Source organism: Papio anubis, chromosome 8 (genome assembly GCF_008728515.1).
Source record: "Papio anubis isolate 15944 chromosome 8, Panubis1.0, whole genome shotgun sequence".
Lineage (NCBI taxonomy): Eukaryota > Metazoa > Chordata > Mammalia > Primates > Cercopithecidae > Papio > Papio anubis.
This window is the reverse complement of record NC_044983.1, coordinates 66,321,386-66,339,857: the sequence shown is the minus strand read 5'-3', so window position 1 is coordinate 66,339,857 and position 18,472 is coordinate 66,321,386. Positions and strand designations below refer to the sequence as shown.

Here is an 18,472-nt window from a genome sequence, read left to right as displayed (position 1 = left end):
TATAATTTTTTTAAATAAAAACAATAGTAAATGATACTTACGCAGAATCTCAATGACTGGAGAAAATGTTTATGCTACTAATAAAAGTTAACATTTACTTACCACTATGTGCCAAGCACTGAGCAAAATGTTGTATATAAAACGCCCCAATTTAATTCTTCTATCACTTAAAATGTAGATTCTACTATTATTACTATTTTATAAACAGTCTGAATGAATGCAATCTGTATACAAGATTTGTCTGACTCATTGGTGGTTTTTTGGTTTGTTTTCCTAATTAATTGCCAACATTTCACAAAAAAATGCAAATGTTTAACTGCTATCAAAAAACAGAAAGATCCTCTATACTAGATTACTCCTTCATGAGCAGGGGCTGCCCCTTTAGATGGGCATGCTCTCTCCTGTTCATCACAGTAGTCATCTGGCCCATTTCAGGCATTTCAACAGCTGGGTTTCAATGTTAATGCAGCTACCTACTAGCTGTGTGTCCTTAAATGTGTTCTTTTCAGCCTTATACCTTATTTTCTTCATCTAAAATGTGGAGAGAATAATGGTATATATCTCATGGGGTTGTTGTGAAGGTCAAGATAAACAAACCCCTAGAAAAGTACTTGGCACACAGTTAGGGCTCAATAAATGCTAAGTTATCATTATGACCTTGCTGACCGCTTGCCTGGCCTCTGTAAGCATATGAGTTTGCAATCTCTGACTTTACATCATATGATGTTATGTGAAAAAGTACTATGGGTACGATCTCAAAGGTAAGGAGGGAGAAATGAGCTCTGGGGCCCTGATGCAACAGGACTGGTGTTCTTACAAGAGGAAGCAACACCAGAGAAAAGGCCACGTGAGGACACAAGAAGGCAGCCATCTGTAATCCAAGGAGAGAGAACCTCACCAGAAACCAACCCTGCTGGCACATTGATCTTGGACTTCCAGTGTCCAGAACTGTCAAAAAATAAATTTCTATTGTTTAAGCTAACAAGTCTGTGGTATTCTGCTATGGCAGCCAGACCAATTAACACACTATATTTCTATAAAAAATATGTATTACTTTAAACACACCAAGGTGAATGTTTACTAAAAAATACACACACAAACCAATACTTAGTGTGTTCTCATCATTTTATCACTTATAAGTATTTAGTTTAAAAGTCTTCAGAATAATATTAAAAGGTATTTCATTCTTCTCACAGAATAAAGCAACAGTTATGATCACTGCTTCTGCTGTCAAGAACATTGTGACCAACAGGACAGAAAAAAACAGTTTAAAAACTGAGTTTTTAAAATCTAGTGGTCCATGAATTTCCCTGCAGTAGGTTTCTTATGTTAACATGAAAGACCTCAAGCCAACACACACATGGGGTTTAGGAGGATGAGATTAATTGGGAGGTTCTGCTCAATTGAACTAATTAAATATTTACTTAGAACCTACCTTGTGCTGTTTTAGGCTCTTCTGGATATATCAAGTGATGAGAGACAAGTATTCCTGCCCCTGTGGAACTTATATCCTAGCACAGAAAGACAATCGAGGAGTATCTCAATTACAATGATTTGATTTTTATAAATTATATTAATGTATTAAATTATCACATGCACCTCAAAAATATGTACATTATGTATCATTTTTAAACATAAAATATGAAATATAGTCAATTAACAATAAAAATAATGAATAAATAAATCAAATATTAGAAGGTGGTAAGTGCTATGAAGAAAAAAAAGCATAGCAAGGAAGATCAGCAATTACAGTAGAGATGGGTATATCATGGGCTGTGACATTAATTAGATTGGCCAGGGCAGGACTCACTGAGAAGGTGGCATTTGAGTAGTGAAATTGGCCATGTGAATATGAGATGGAAAAGTTTTCCAGCTTGAAGGAACAGCTAGTTCACAAGTCTAACACACTAGATTTTGAATCCTCCAAAAACAAATTTCATAAAATATTGTCAGAAATTCCTTAGCATGGTTCTATTGGATATGTTTAATGTGTATACAAATCCTGTTCTAATATCATTCTTCAAAACATAATTTCTTAAGCTTTACTAAGAAAAAAATTGCATATATAAAAGAACAGATAGTAGTAATAATAGCTACTACTGCTAGGTGTTTACTAAAAGTGAAGTTTTTTGGCATAAATTATTTCATTTAATCCTCACAAATCCCTTTGAAAACAGTATTATTGACTCTATTTTGCAGATCAGAAAACTGAGGCATAGAGGTGTTTGGTATTTAGGTGAGTTATCTCTAATGAGTAAAATCTGTTTGTCTCCAATGCTTAGGTCCTACCCACAATATACTTACACAGTATCTGAAGAGAAAACAGAAAACATTTACAGTTGTGTGAGTATAACACTTAGGCATAGCAGTCTATAGATTTGAGATAGACTACACATTATTATTATTATTATTATTATTGTATATTATTCTTTTCTGTAGTGAAATTAAAGGGAGAGAGGAATATAGTTAGAATTGCAAATGATGTGATCTAAGCCTTTCTAAACAAAAATCTTGGCCAGGTGCAGTAGCTCATGCCTGTAAGCTCACTTTGGGACGCTGAGCCAGGAGGATCACTTGAGTCCAGGAGTTCAAGACCAGCCTGGACAATATGGTGAAACCCCGCCTCTACAAAAAAAAAAAAAAAAAAAATTCAAAAATTAGCCAGGCATGGTAGTGTGTTCCTGTAGTGTCAGCTACTTGGGAGGCTGAGGTGGGAGGATCATTTTAGCCCAGAAAGTGGGGGTTGCAGTGAACTGACACAGCATCACTGCACTCTAGTCTGGGCAACAAAGTGAGACCCTATCACAAAACAAAACAAAAAAAAAAGATTTTTTGTTAATTTTCTTTTTCTCTAACTTATTTTCCACTGCTTCTTCTCAGCAAAACTTTATAGTCTGAGAACATGTTCAAAAGAATAAAAGTTGACTAAAACACAATAGTTAAGCTAAAATTTTGCTTTAAATGATTTTAAATGTAGATAATTTCCTTAAAATTACAGACTATAATACTTCAGTATTCCATATGTGCATTTCTTAATCTCTCAACCCATAAAGAGAGCTTCCTTTACCTGGCATGAGTAACAAAAATGTAGTAGCAGGTTTGGGTTGTTTGTTGGTTTGTTTGTTTGCTTGTTTCAAGACAGGGTCTCTCTATATTACCCAGGCTGGTCTTGAACTCCTGTGCTCAAATGATACACCCACCTTAGCCTCCTGAGTAGCTGGGACTATCAGCACAGGAACCATACCTGGCCAACACTAGCAGTTTTGAGTCAACTTTTACAAGATGGAAAGAATAATTTCCAAGAAACAGAAACTGTCACTGGCAGAACATTAGATGCAATAGATTAATCTAATATGGTAATATCCATATTCCTAATTTAGTCAGGCAGAACATAACACCAAGTAGAAGGAAACCTACACAGCAAGCTAATACATATAGCAGATCTGATAAAGAGAGCCTGCAGGTCTTTCAATAACCACATAGTTGTATAACTTGTATTAAGAATAGTTCATCTCTATTTCTATGGTTGATCACTATTCCAGTACCACTTTAGGTAAAATAATGCCACCTACAAAGTTTGGCTTCATAGGGGACTTCTTACACTTACTGACTTAATAGGACAATGATATAGTTTGAATATATGTCCCTACCAAATCTCATGTTGAATTGTAATCCCCCATGTTGGAGGTGGGGCCTGGTGGGAGGTTTTGGGTCATGGGGTGGATCTCTCATGGTTTGGTGCTGTCCTCATGATAGTGAGTGAGATTTGGTTGTTGTAAAGCGTTGCGTCTCCCCCACTACTTTCTTGCTCCTGCTCTCACCATGTGAGACACCTGCTCCCTCTTCACCTTCTGCCATGATTGTAAGCTTCCTGAGGCCTCCCCAAAAGCAGATTCTGGCATTTTGCTTCTTGTACAGCCTGAAGAACCATGAGCCAATTAAACTTCTTTTCTTATAAATTACCCAGTCTCAGGTATTTCTTTACAGCAGTGCAAGAATGGCCTAACACAGAAAATTGGCACCAGTAGTAAAGTTTTGGTATAAAGATACCTGAAAACATGGAAACAGTGTTGGAACGGAGTAATAGGCAGAGACTGAAAGAGTTCGTAAGACTCAGAGGAAGACAGGAAAATGAGGGAAAGTTTGGACCTTCTTAGAGACTGGTTAAAACTTGTGAGCCAAATGTCAATAATGATATGGACAGTCAAGTCCAGGCTGCTGATGTCTCAGATGGAAATGAAGAACTTATTCAGAAGTGAAGCAAAGATCACCCACGTTATGCCTCAGCAAAAAGCTTGGTTGGATTGTATTTGTGCCCTAGAGATCTATGGAAGTTTGAACTTCAGAGTGATGATTTAGGGTATCTGGCAGAAGAAATTTCTAAGTAGCAAAGCATTCAAGATGTGGACTGGCTGCTTCTAACAACCTATGCCCAGATGTGGGAGCAAGGAAATGACTTAAAATTTGAATTTATATTTAAACAGGAAGCAGAGCATAAAAGTTTGAAAAATGTGCAGCCTGGTTAGGTAAAAAAGAAAGAAAAAGCTTCTTCAGAAGAGGACTACAAGCAGGCTGTAGAGCAACCACTTGCTAAAGATACTTGCGTAACTAAAAAGGAGCCAAGTGCTAATATCAAAGACAATGGGTTCAAGTGATTCTCCTGCCTCAGCCTCCCCAACTAGCTGGGACTATAGGCGCATGCCACCACACCTGGCTAATTTTTGTATTTTTATTAGAGATGGGGTTTCGCCATATTGGGCAGGCTGATTTCGAAATCCTGACCTCAAGTGACCCAACCACCTTGGCCTCCCAAAGTGCTGTGATTACAGCCATGGGCCACTGCACCTGGCCCTCTTTTCTTATAAATTATCTAGTCTCAAGCATTTCTTTACAGCAATGGAAGAATGGTTTAACACAGACAATTTCAATCCAATTCCAAATATCGACCTAGCTATGTGGCTACCTGGTTGCCAGTCAAAATACACAACTTTTGCCCACTGTACAACTATCTGAGATAAGGCAGCTATTTAAAGAAATTAAAACTAGGAAACTTTCCCTTGTCAACCAAATTTAACACATATAAAACACAGACTTACTTGTCAAATATAAAAAGCCATCTTTGATTCCAAGTCCCTTCTGGAAAAATCTTCATCTTGTGAATATTTTACTTCTTCTTCACTAAAAACAAGTATAATTAAAGGATGTGTAAACTTTTAAGATCGAATACTAAAATGAAACTGAAATCACCTGTTAGTCACATGTGGCATTTTCTAATCTAGTGATAAGAGTCTGTGTCATTATGAATTCAGTACACCCTTTTATAACTATCTCATTGAGGGGAAGAAATAGCATAGGTCCTTTCATGGGCTGACTAGGTTCCAAGCTTTCACTGTATTTGTCAAATAAGTCTAGAAAATACAATTTGCCTCACAACAAATCCAAATGGATAACATGTCATGTTTGAAAAGGAGGTTCTTAAATTTGAAGTACTCTAACAAAGTATCATTAACTTAGCCCTACCTACTTTTCAACCTTACACATTTTCAAATCATATGCCCCCAAGAGCATATGATTGTTGGTCTGTATTCCCAAAATAAGTGCTGCTTTTCTTCTATTTCCAAGCCTTTGCTCAAGGTTATTTTCTGCTGTCTAGAATAACTGCCATCTATCTGACGAAATTCTGTCAATCCTTTAAGAATCAGCTCAAAACCCACTGTCTTTATGCTTTCCCAGATCATCCCAATAAATATGTTTCTCCCCTTTCTCCTTGCAATCTCATCACTTCAATTGTACATCTCTTCTAGTATTTACCCATATATGCTTTTTTTTAAGAGACAAGGTCTTGTTCCATCACTCAGGCTGGAGTACAGTGGCACAATCACAGCTCACTATAACCTCGAACTCCTGGGCCCAAGTACTCCTCCAGACTCAGCCTCCCAATAGTGCTAGGATTACAGGCATGAGCCACCATACCTGAACCCACATATACTTTAAAAGTATCTCCTTCATGGTTATGACTCTCTAGAAAGCAAAGACTATCTTATTCATTTTTAACATGCCCTCAATATGTCTACAACATTACTTTGCATGTTGTAAGTAGATAATAAACTATTGTAAATGTGACTGAACAGAACGTAAAAAATCTTTGATCTGATTTCTTGGAGAGGAACTTAAAAGTTCAAGTCACATTTCTAAACGTATTCACAAAGACTTAACTTTGTATCTTTTTTTTTTTTTTTTTTTTGGGAGACAGAGTCTCCGTCGCCCAGGCTAGAATGCAGTGCCACGATCTCAGCTCACTGCAACCTCCGCCTCCTGGGTTCAAGTGATTCTCCTGCCTCAGTCTCCCAAGCAGCTGGGATTGCAGGTACCTGCCACCATGCCCAGCTAATTTTTGTATTTTTAGCAGAGACAGGGTTTTGCCATGTTGGTCAGGCTGGTCTCGAACTCCTGACCCCAAGTGATCCTCCTGCCTCAGCCTCTGAAAGTGCTGGGATTACAGGCGTGAGCCACTGCACCCGACCAAAAAATGTATCTACCTGTCTATAGGTTTCTTCACCTGGATATACCACAATCACCTCAATTTTATCTCATCTAAAACATAGTTACTATCTACCCTCTATTTGTACTCTTCTTATAGTATCTCCTTGTATGACCCTATGCAAGTTGCCTTACTGTTAAATCATTTGGCCTATTTCTTCATCTGCCAAATGAGGAGCTTGGCAATTGATTAAATGGAATCCAAAAGGAAAGTGCAGGTGAAAGTTTAATTTTTAAAAAAAGCTAAAGAAACTGGACCCTGTCTCTCAACATATGCAAAAGCCAACTCAAGAAGGATTAAACATAAGACCTTAAACTATAAAACTACTAGAAGAAAATAGAGGTAAAATACATAAGGACATTGGTTCAGGCAAAGATTTTGTGGCTAAGACCTCGAAAGCACATACAACTAAAATAAAAACAGACAAATTTGACTCTATTAAATGAAAAAGCTTCTGCACAGCAAAGGAAACAATGAACAGGGTGCAGAGACATCTGCTGAACAGAAGAAAGTATCTGCAAACTATTCATCTGACAAGGGACTAATATCCAGAACATACAAGAAACTCAAACAACTCAACAAGAGAAAACACAAATAATCCCATCAAAAAGAGGGCAAAGAACGTGAATAGACAATTCTCAAAAGAAGACATACAAATGGCCAACAAATATATGAAAAAAATGCTCAACATCACTAATCATCAGGGAAATGCAAATCAAAACCATAATGAGATATCATCTTACCCCAGTTAGAATAGCTGTTATTAAAAAGACAATAACAAATGCTAGAGAGGATGTAGAGAAAAAGGAACTCTCATACACAGTTGGTGGGAATGTAAATTAGTACAACCGCTATGGAAAACAGTACAGAGATTTATAAAATACACACATATACACACACACACACACACACACACAAATAGAACTACCATATGATCTAGCAATCCCACTACTATTTGTATATCAGAGGGAGAACTGCACCTGCATGTTTATCGCAGCATTATTCACAATAGGAAAGATACGAAATCAACCTAAAAGTCCATCAACAAACAAATGGATAAAGAAAATGTGATGTATACACTCAATAAAATACTATTTAGCCCTAAAAAATAATGAAATCATGTCATTTGCAGCAACATGGATGGAACTAGAGGTTACTGTGCTAAGTGAAATAATCCAAGCATAGAAAGACAAATATCACATATTCTTATTTATATGTGGGAGCTAAAAAGTTTATTTCAGCCAGGCATGGTGGCTCAGGCCTGTAATCCTAGTGCTTTGGGAGACCAAAGCAGGAGGATCACCTGAATCGCTTGAGTTCAAGAGTTCAAGGTTACAGTGAGCTATGATAGTGCCACTGCACTACAGCCTGGGTGAAAGCCAGACCCTGTAAGTAAATAAGTAAGTTAAGTAAGGAAATTAATTAACCTAAAGGATAAAAGAATGGGTGTGCCCCGATTCTCAGGAGAACTTTTCAGCAGAGTTCTTAAAAAGGGAAGATGTGCATAGCTTCCTGCCTGAATAGCCATTAATTGATGGCTATAGTAAATACATATTGACAGATTGAAATGCCTGATGTAGGAGAATGAACTCGATGAACTCACTACAGGATCTGTGTATTTTCTTTTAGGTAATTTATAACTCAACTTTTTTAATGGGAAGCGGTAGTTAACACTGGATAGTTAATACTTGGCTGATTGGAAACCGACTTGTTACAGAGAAAATGAGTCCCTGCCATCTTGGACATAAAACAGCTCCACAAGACCAGCCTAGCTCTCTGGGCAGGCGGGTAACACTGGGAGGCAGAGGCACGCTCCTTCAATCTCACAGAGCTGGGCAAGTGTTAGTGCGAGGCAGGTAGGAGCAAGGCTGCACACGCAGACTCTGTCAGCTGGGCAGCCGCCCAATCCCCGTTTTTCATTTGTAACAAAAATAGTGTCCACCTCTTAATAATGTTTTGAGGATTAAGGGAGTTAAGTGGCATGTTTGTAGAAAGCACTTAGGCCCAGTAGGAAGTACTAAGTAAATATGTCTTACCAGTATTTATTATAAAAGATGAACAGGCTGGCTAGGCGTGGTGGCTCATGCCTGTAATCCCAGCACTTTGGGAGGCCGAGGCGGGTGGATCACCTGAGGTCAGGAGATCGACACCATCCTGGCTAACACAGTGAAACCCCATCTCTACTAAAAATACAAAAAACTAGCCGGGCGTGGTGGCAGGTGCCTGTAGTCCCAGCTACTCAGGAGGCTGAGGCAGGAGAATGGCGTGAACCCGGGAGGCGGAGCTTGCAGTGAGCCGAAATCGCGCCACCGCACTCCAGCCTGGGCGGCAGAGCGAGACTCCGTCTCAAAAAAAAAAAAAAGATGAACAGGCTACCACTATTACACACATACACACATACACACACACAGCCACTGCCTAAAAGTCTGACTGGCAATCCTTCCTGGGATTTATTACTGAATAACGAACAGTTACCAAACCTGTCTGCCCCATCACAAGACTCTTCCAGATTAAAATGTCTCTCGCCCACTGGGATCCACTCGCCTGTCTAGGACACAAACCCGTGAAGCACCAGCCCCCGTGACAGAGCCAGATTCCCGCTTCGCCTCACGCCACCTCACGCCTCGCGCCAGCCTTCCCACCACTGCCGGCGCAGCCCGCGCGGCGTCACGTGACCTCTGGTTCTGCCCCCGGCCGCGCTGCCGGATCCCCGCCCCAGCGCGCCCGCGGTGTCACATGATACCTGCCCCCCTCTCCCCCGCTAGCCAATCCCCTCCCTCCCGGCTTGCGCGGCGTCACATGGACGCTACTCGCTGTCCGCGGCCTGTTGGTTTGTTCCGCGGTGGAGTATCCAGATAGGCAACACTGCGGCGCCGGCTGAGGCGGGAATGGCTGCTATACTGCAGCGCGTCGAGCGGCTGTCCAATCGAGTCGTGCGTGTGTTGGGCTGTAACCCGGGTCCCATGACCCTCCAGGGCACTAACACCTACCTAGTGGGGACCGGCCCCAGGTAAACGTTCTTCTCCAACTTCCCCAACGTACGCGGCCGGCCGCGGAGCCCGGGCTGTGACTGATCGCGGGTGTGCGGGCAGTGGAGAGCACCGCGTCCTGTCCCTAGCAGGGCAGCCCCGCGCCTAGCGGCCCGCCGGGACTGCACGCAAGACACTCGGATCTCGAAGCTAGCTAAAATACGACCACCCCGGGTGATAACTCTCTAATTTAGCGAGAAATGGAAAAAAAAAGAAAGAAAGAAAGAAACTTCCTGTTTTGAAACCCGATTTACTCTGCTTGATGTTTGAATGCCAGAGTGTGCGTGTTTAAACTTGAGGAAATTCGGGTGGAGTCCAAGAAAGGGTTTACTTTGCTCACTTGACTTTAACTGGTGTTTTGCCCAGAGTGGAACTTCCCTTCTCAAAAGCGATTATGTTGAGGCGATTTCCTCAACTCAGCAGCAGAGGGCAGGATTCTCTTGGCTTCCAAATTGGTTGTCTGTAGCCTGTGGGATCCTAAGAGGAGCTGACGTAACTAATTTGGAGAAGTTTTTTGTTTCAATTGTTTGAGTTTAATTTGCAGACACAGTAACACACCTGTATTTCTAAGAAGATACTTTTGCTCTTGTTTAACTGCGTTCTGTTTTAGTGAAATTATGCAGGAATGGGAGATTTGGTTTACTGCATAGTAAGTCTTAGGCATTTAGCAACTTTTGTAGTCTTTACTGGATGAACCAAGAAAATGTAGTGTCTCTTGAGCATAGAGTTTAATTGTGCAGTCAAGACATAAATAATTTTTAAAATATAATTGATTACTAAAAACGATTTAGTAAGTGCAGTTAATTGAGTTTTCCTTGGAAGTGTCTACTGTTTGGCGTTTTTCCAGTAAATAAGAATTTTAGAAGCAGCAGACCTACAAGGTGGGCAGGTAAAAGATTAAGCTCAGAGTAAACAAGGCAGGGTCAGGTAGTTACCAAAAGTTTAGGCTACCACCAGAATCTAGGAGGGTAGAGAATTAAGCAGGAAAAATGCCAGATCTCTAGGTTACAGTCTGTCTTGGCTGGAAGTCCCTCAACCAAGTAAATCCATAGGCGGTCTCTCTTCAGTGTGTCATCTTAAACTAGTCAATACCTCAGACAAAAGATGCATATTATCAGAATTACCCTGGAAAGTCTCCTAGAAGAACACCATGTTGGAGATCAGTGTATTGTCTCAGTAAGTTCAGCACAACCTGCCTTTTTTCCAGTGTTGAAACAGATGGCTGATTCTGTTTGAAAACCAGATGAAGAAATTGGCTTGTGTTTAGGGGCTATGTTGTACGAAAAATACACACTGTATCTTTAAACACTAGAATCACACTCAACATAGCAAAGTGCTAGTGCTAAAAGAGACTTAAAGACTAACTGAGGGAAAAGCAGATTTATAGTCTCCTGTCTTAAATTACTTAACACTGTTGCTCACGTAAATTAATGGAGTGGAATGGCCAGTGGAATTACTTGCACTATGTAAATTATTTCTCCAAATAGTTGAACTAGAGAGTCTGTATAGTTGAGCTAGAAATAAGTGTAGATGATGCTACTGTATACAGTAAAACATGTACAGTAAAAGGTGGCTAGAAATTAATATTAATTGACCTCTTGTCAGATGTTCTGAGATTGGTGTCCACCCACTCCGCTTCACAAAACAGTTCTAAGATCACAAGCGGCTTTTGTATCACTAACCTCAATGGTATTTTTTCTGTTCTCATCTTCCTTGAACTTCAATGCTTTGACACCATTGACCACTCCCTCCTTAATTTGCCAACACCACATTCTTCAGGTTTCCTCTTACCTCTCGAGCTGCTCTTTCTCTTTCACCTTGATAGAGTCACCTTCTTTACCAAATCTTTAATGATTTTAGTTATTCAAGATGTAATCCTCATCTCTCATGTCCTTCTACTATTTTCTCTAGGTGACCTCATCTACTTCTTTGGCTTTACCTTTATTATCTGTTTATTATTAACTACCAAATATATAGCTCCAGTTCAAATTCCAAACTTGATCTTCAGACTAAGTAGCCAACTTTTAAATCTATTTGCATGACTCACTGCTGTCTGGAACTCAGTGTTTTCCATACTGAACTCATAAACTTCCCAGAAAACTGCCAGGTCCTCCTCCAGTTGTTCATATCTTGGTAAACAAAACCATCAAAAGAAATGCCTAAATACCCTCCCAGACATTTATTTGCTTCCTACTGCATATCCAAGCCATTATGAAGATCTATTCATGTCCCCTGCTACCACTCAGTCCAAGCCAGCACAACTCTTGCTTAGGCTACTGTAATAGCCTCCTAACTGGCTTCTGTACGACTACTTCTGTCTCTCTCCAATCCAATCTTCCCTATGTAGCCTGAGTGGTATGTTAGGAATGAAAATTGGAAGGCCTTGTGTATTCTGACCTCCATCAGTCTTATCGGGCTCCTGTCAAACCTCTCCCATTCCAGCCATGCTGGCCTTATAGTGTTTCAGATGAGGTTTATGATACCCTGTCTCAGGGCCTTCATGCATGCTTTCCTCTTTCTTCCACTCTTCCCTCCCTTCTTTATCCAGCTAATCTCATTCATCCTTTAGAGCACAGCTGAAATACCATTCCCTCATGGAAGTCTTCCCTGACCCATCAGACTGTATTAGAAGCACTCCATACTTTTCATGGTCCTTATCTCAATGATAATGAAATGATTTTTTTTGTGCAAGAAGCTTAGTGTCTTTCCACACCTTCATACCCCACTATAACATCAGTTCAGTGAAAGCGTATTCATGGCTATATCCCCAGCACCTAGCACAGAGCCTTATACATGATACAGGTGGAACACTAAATAGTTGCTGAATGAATGAGCATTCTGTACATTTTCTCTTAATTTTCACTATAATGACTCCAAGACTGCTGGATAACTATAGTTTTAGCTAGTCTTCCTTTCTCATCTGATCAGCCCATGGATGCCAAATGAATTTCACTAAAACACTGCTAGACCTAACTGTGATGCTTAGTACATAGGCACTCCATAAGCATTTGAATCAACTAATGACAGCCAAATTGTCCAGTATTTTCACTTTCCTCCTCTGCTCAAGAACCTCTAAAAGCTGCAATTTTAACCTTTCCTATCAAAATTGTACATACTTTGTGGGCAGATAGTGTGGCTGATAATAGAAAAAGGCAGTCAAGTGGAATAGAATTAAAACTCTGGACTCTGGTTACCTAGATTAAAATCCTGGTGCCATTTACTAGCCATATGACTTTGGACAAGACAGCTCTAAGCTTCAGATGCCTGATACAACCCAGTGAAGGTTGTATAGTACCTACCTCATTAGATGTTATGAGGATTCAGTGAAATTTAAGTGAAAAAACATATATGAAAAGTACTTAAGTTGTAGCACATGGAAAACATACCATGTTAGCTATTATTTTTATCACTTCTGCTTTCCTCATAACATCTAGACAACACTGGGCTCATAGTAAGTGTTCAGAAAATATCTAATGATTTTGTAATAGTGACAGCAAATAGAGACCAGTTAATAGCTATCTTAATATTGACATAAAATACATATAACAAGGAATTTGATTCTACTAATTTTCCATCAATTGAACATTTTTTTCTTCATTCATGTAGCAAATAGTTATTGTGTGCCTACTGTGTGCCAGACACTTTGCTCTAGTGAATAAATCGTTCATAGACCTATACAGATTCATCTATTTTCTTGAGCCCTTGATTAGCATAATTTGCATTTGCAAAATGACCTCCTAAGATACAGGATATTATTGTCTTGACCAAAAAGAACAAAGTCAGCTAGCCCATGTAGAGATGATACTATCCAATCATCTATTATAACTATTCACAGACATCATAGTTAGAGTAACTGTTTGCTAAGGGAGAAACTAATAACATTTTTTTCAATTTCAAAACTGTTAACAGTTTTTTCAAATGTATAGCTGAAGTTTTATTTTTGCCACATAAAGAATGATTCTAAGCATTTAACCTAAGCAATCCCCTTCTGCTAGAGAGGCCGTGTTTTCAATGGAGAAGTCACTGACCTTGCATCTGAACATCTAGTGCTTCCCAGCACTGCCTCTTGCTAGTTATATGACCTGGAGCAAATCACTTAGCCTTTCTGAAGACTAGTTTTCTTAAAATAAATAATTAATAAAGTAATAATTCCTCCCTAGAGTTGATATGAGGATCAAAAGAAATAGTAAATATGAAAGCTCCAAATGGTTTAAATTGCTCTGTCAATGTAATATGTTATCAGTGTGACTTTTTTTTTCCCTCAAAGCTTGTTGCAAACTCATGTTTTAGGTTTGATAGCATCTAGACACCCCTCCTTTGTTCTGAATAGATTGTATTAATTCCAGAACTTTTTCCTGTTTTCTTTCTTTTGAGAGCCCTTCTTTTGTCAATTCCAATTTTGTTAGACCAAGACAGGACCATTAAGAGACCTAAAACTGGAGGCCCAGAAACATGTTCTTCAGTACCACAGTCATATGGTCACTCAAACTTTCAACTGCAAACAACCAGCACAGGCATTCTAAAAGATCTGTTTTCTTTGCTACTAGATTTTATCAAATTCGTGTATCAACCCTGTTAATTTTGTCATGACCAGTGTGATGTGATCTGATCTTTAAATTACAGAGATTTATATTCATTTTTAGATTATGAGATATTTCAAAACAGAGTTTCTTGGGAGGACGGGAAGGCAAGGATTAAGATATAATTTTAAAAGTGGTGGGGCCTTGATGGATTGAAAAAATTTGAGTCTTACATGAAGCGTGGAAGGATTCTTTTTGAGGACCAGAAGACCCACAAAAATAGTCCCAGTGACTCTACTCTAGGGGCAGTGAGAATTTGTGGTAAATAACCCCAAATGCATGGAGGCAGCCAAAATCTAGGATGGGTGGGCTAGAGAGTGTTATTGGAGGTATCATAGTATTATAGTTTTGTGTATTTTTAATTTAGCATGACTAAATATGCACAGTGCTAAGTGCAGTACAATGTATTATAGATAAACAAATAAATCCATAAATTCCTTGAACCAAACAGACAAGCTTTCTGCCCTGAAGGGACTCAAATTTGTAGGGTAGTATTGGGTGTGGAAATAGGCAATAAACAAATAAATATGTAAATACATAATATGTTACATGGTAATATGTAATAACATGTAATAACATTTTTTTTGCTATGGAAAAAAAGCGAGGTACGATGGCTAGGAATAGCATCGGAATTCTCTCTGACCCAAATCACACTCATCTCAAATTTGCTCCCTCCAGGGTTTACCTTCTTGATTAATGGCACACCAATCCTCCCACCTAGAAACCTCAGAATCGCCAACTGTTTCCCTCCTTCCACATCTAGTTGTTTAACAAATATCCTGTTGGTTGGTTGATTGTACCTTCTAAATGTTCTTTAAGCCATCTCTTCCTTATATTTCAACTACCAACAGAACCCTATAATAAATGCCCCCTTGGTCCAATGTGACCACCTGGGCTCCTGTCTCCGGATAGGATAGTTCAACACTGTGTTTCTGAAGGACATCTACTGTGCTACAGAACATAGGGTGCAGATAGAAGCCAATGGGCTATCAGGCCATTGCCCTCCTCCCTTATGAGAGGCCAGTTTGTTTTTGTTGGCTCTGGGTCTCAGGGAGTAGGGTTAGGGAAACAAACCAACCAATGAAAAATAGCCATCCAGTTACTCACTGTTTAATTTTAATGCTTTGCAAAATGCTTTCTATTGTATGTTACTTTTATTGTTTATTTCCAGTCATATGCAGTTCCCCTTCTCACCAACAGTTGAATGTAAGCAGGGTTGTTTTGTCCTGCTTACTGCAAGAACAAAGTTGTAGCACATATTACGTAATCCGTAAACAGTTACTGATCAATGAATGAATAACTCAGACTTTTCATCGAGGCTAATCTGTCAGCCAGCATGAATTAGTGAGGTGTTACTGTGAAACAGCACGAGTAAAGAAGTTTGTGAACTGGATCTTGAGCTGGGCATGGTGGCTCAACACCTGTAATCCCAGCACTTTGGGAGGCTAAGGTGGGAGGATTGCTTGACCCCAGGAGTTAAGAGACCAGCCTGGGCAATATGATGAAACACCATCTCTACAAAAATGAGCCGGGCTTGATGGCGCATACCTGAGTCCCAGCTACTCAGGAGGTGGATGTGGGAGAATCGCTTGCACCCGGGAGGTCAAGGCTGCAATGAGCTGAGATCACATCACTGCACTCCAGCCTGGGTGACAGAGCAACACCTTGACTCCAAAAAAAAAAAAATGGATCTTGAGGCACATGTCGCCCTGATATCTTTAGTTCAGCAAAACTTCATAAAGGCCACCTCATGAAACCATGAGGAAGGGCAAACAAAATATAAGGAAGATTCAGAACCACAAGCAAAAAAAAAAAAAAAAACAGCTAATTGGGTTGTCTAAGTAAAGAATGAAAATAGCTCAGACGTTTTTCCCGTGCTTCACTAAAGCCTTCATTTTCATGTGTCAGGGTGCTAACGTAAAACTTCAGTGATAAGTTCTATATCTAGTGCCAAAGACTAGTTCCTTTAGGGGTGCCATCGAATCAAAATCTTTCATATCTATAAAACTTTTGAAATATACTGAGATATGAGATCTCAAAGGCAGATAGATAAGAGCACATATTCTGGCATCAGAATACCTGGGTTTGAAAGATGTTTCTGCCATTTATCTGTAGAGTAACCTGGGCAAGTTACTTCTAAATATAATGATAAAATATCTATGTTAACCAGTTGTTATGAGGAATGCAATTGTTAAAATATGTAAGGTCCTTGGAATGGTGCCATGTTTTCTTTAATTGCTATGTAAATATTCAAGATTATTGCTATTATTCCTTGTTTAGACTTAGATTTAGCTCTAATTTTTTTCAGAAAACTTTCTTAGGGTGAGATTACTGTAGTTAAGCTGAAGTGACATAGCTGTTTTTTGAGCATGTTGAAAGTAAAATAATTTTTGCAGTTTCCTTAATGTAAATTATCTGTGTACAAAATAATGCTAATATCAACTCAGCGTTCCAATTGTGTGATTATCTTCCATTTAATTTTCAGGAGAATCCTCATTGACACTGGAGAATCAGCAATTCCAGAATATATCCGCTGTTTAAAGCAGGCTCTAACTGAATTTAACACAGCAATCCAGGAAATTGTAGTGACTCACTGGCACCACGATCATTCTGGAGGCATAGGAGATATTTGTAAAAGCATCAATAATGGTAAACAGAAAACATTCATTAAGCTCATTGAGGAAAGCCATGTTTGGAGAATAATTTATTTCAGTTACAGAGCTAAGTAGTCTATAAACCATTTACTAAATGCCTCAGTTTTAAATGGTACTTTTAGAAATTGATGAGACTGTTGAATATTGTGCCTAGTTTTAACAAAGGAGGAACGGAAAGTCCTGATTTCTGTTTCAAATCCTCAATTTTACTTTAGTCTGTGAGTTACTATTCAGACTCAATCATAACCAACAACTGTTGAGCATTTACTCTGTGCCAGGCACTGCACTAAACAATTTATGTGGATACTGTGAGGTAGGTGCTCTTATTGTTCACATTCTAACAGATTATCTCAGGCCTTCTATAACTTTAAGGCAGTTACTAAGATATGCTGAAATTCAGGGAAGATATCATTGTATTGATAATTCATTGTCCCTGAAACCTATACAGTATTGATATTTTCCATCTCTTTATTTCCTCATCCCACCATCATATACCTAAATTCGTTCATTCATTCATTAAACAAATATTCCTTTTACTGTTATATATCAGACAGTGTTCTTGGCACAAGGGGTATGGCAGTGAACAAAACAGACACTGTTCTCATGGAGCTTTCATTCCAGTAGGGACGTTAGTGGTAAATAAATAACAGATCCGTCTGGGTGCAGTGGCTCATGCCTGTAATCCCAACACTTTGGGAGGTCAAGGTGGGTGGATTGCTTGAGCTTAGGAGTTCAAGACCAGCTTAGGAAACATAGCAGGACCCTGTCTCTCCAAAAAAAGTGCAAAAGTTTCCCAGGTATGGTGGCATGCACCTGAAGTCCCAGCTACTCAGGAAGCCAAGGTGGACAGATTGCTTGAGCCAGGGAAGCTGAGGCTGCAGTAAGCCATCATTGTGCCACTGCACTCCAGCCTGGGCACCAGAATGAAAAAAAAGAGAAAAAAATAGATCAGCTCATCATGGGTGCTATGCAGGAAAATAAAGGTATAATAAGAGAAAGGGAAGAGAGAGTAAAGTGGAGAAGGGCAAGAGCTGTTATATCCAGAGTGGACAGAGAGAAGGAGCAAGCTCCTGGCAGTAAGGCCTGCCAGGCAAACAGCATTGCAAGAGCAAAGATGCTGGAATGAGAGTGTGGTTGGCACATTCGGGGCACAGTAAGGAGGTCAAGAACATTCATGCTCATTTACATTGAGCTAGTATTTTTAAACATTTGTAAAGATCTGCTTTTTTAGGCCTTGTGACTATAATTGGGACATCTCAGCTACCACACCCAATATCACCAGGCGGCCAGTTATTAAAAAAACTGGCAACCAAGCTTCCTGACCCTCCTAGCTCCTTTCTTCCAATCTAAGGGCACTGTATACCACAGGAACTTATAATCTCTCAGTCTGACTTTTCCTTCTCTTGTCTTGCCTCTTTTAATCTTGTCTTAAACCTCTTCTTTTAATCTACCTATTAAATCTTGTGAATTAAAAAACTATTTTATGCCAGAGACAGTGGTGTGTGCTTATAATCCCAGCTACTCAGGAGACTGAGGCAGGAGGATAGTTTGAGCTCAGCAGTTCAAGACCAGCCTGAGCTACAAAGTGAAACCCTGTTTGCGGGGGGAAAAAAAAACACTATTCTGTGATTTCTTAATTAGCTTTGTCACCTCAGCCAACTCTTCAGA

At 39.5% G+C, this 18,472-nt stretch overlaps 2 protein-coding genes across 10 annotated transcripts in view; one reads left to right on the top strand and one right to left on the bottom strand.

The window, feature by feature from the left end:
• The window catches only part of XKR9 (XK related 9), a 185,426-nt gene that overhangs the window by 118,796 nt on the left and 48,158 nt on the right, over positions 1 to 18,472 (bottom strand). For 4 of the 8 annotated variants that reach the window (XM_017962095.3, XM_017962094.3, XM_017962093.2 and 1 more), the window contains exons 1-3: positions 9,022 to 9,190; positions 5,097 to 5,178; positions 1,436 to 1,511 (exon numbers count right to left, since the gene is read on the bottom strand). The gene's annotated coding sequence lies outside the window, so the exon portion shown is untranslated. Of the gene's footprint in view, positions 1 to 1,435; positions 1,512 to 5,096; positions 5,179 to 9,021; positions 9,192 to 18,472 lie in introns of those variants that run through there. The other 4 variants (XM_021942418.2, XM_017962090.3, XM_021942416.2 and 1 more) reach the window with 4 other exon arrangements.
• Positions 9,192 to 18,472, top strand: part of LACTB2 (lactamase beta 2) — a 30,615-nt gene continuing 21,334 nt past the window's right edge. Inside the window, exons 1-2 of one of the 2 annotated variants that reach the window (XM_003902850.4) lie at positions 9,192 to 9,551; positions 16,636 to 16,799. In XM_003902850.4, coding sequence (XP_003902899.2) covers positions 9,430 to 9,551; positions 16,636 to 16,799 — 286 coding nt within the window. In that variant the 5' untranslated portion in view covers positions 9,192 to 9,429. Of the gene's footprint in view, positions 9,552 to 9,884; positions 10,747 to 16,635; positions 16,800 to 18,472 lie in introns of those variants that run through there. The other variant, XM_031669622.1, reaches the window with a different exon arrangement.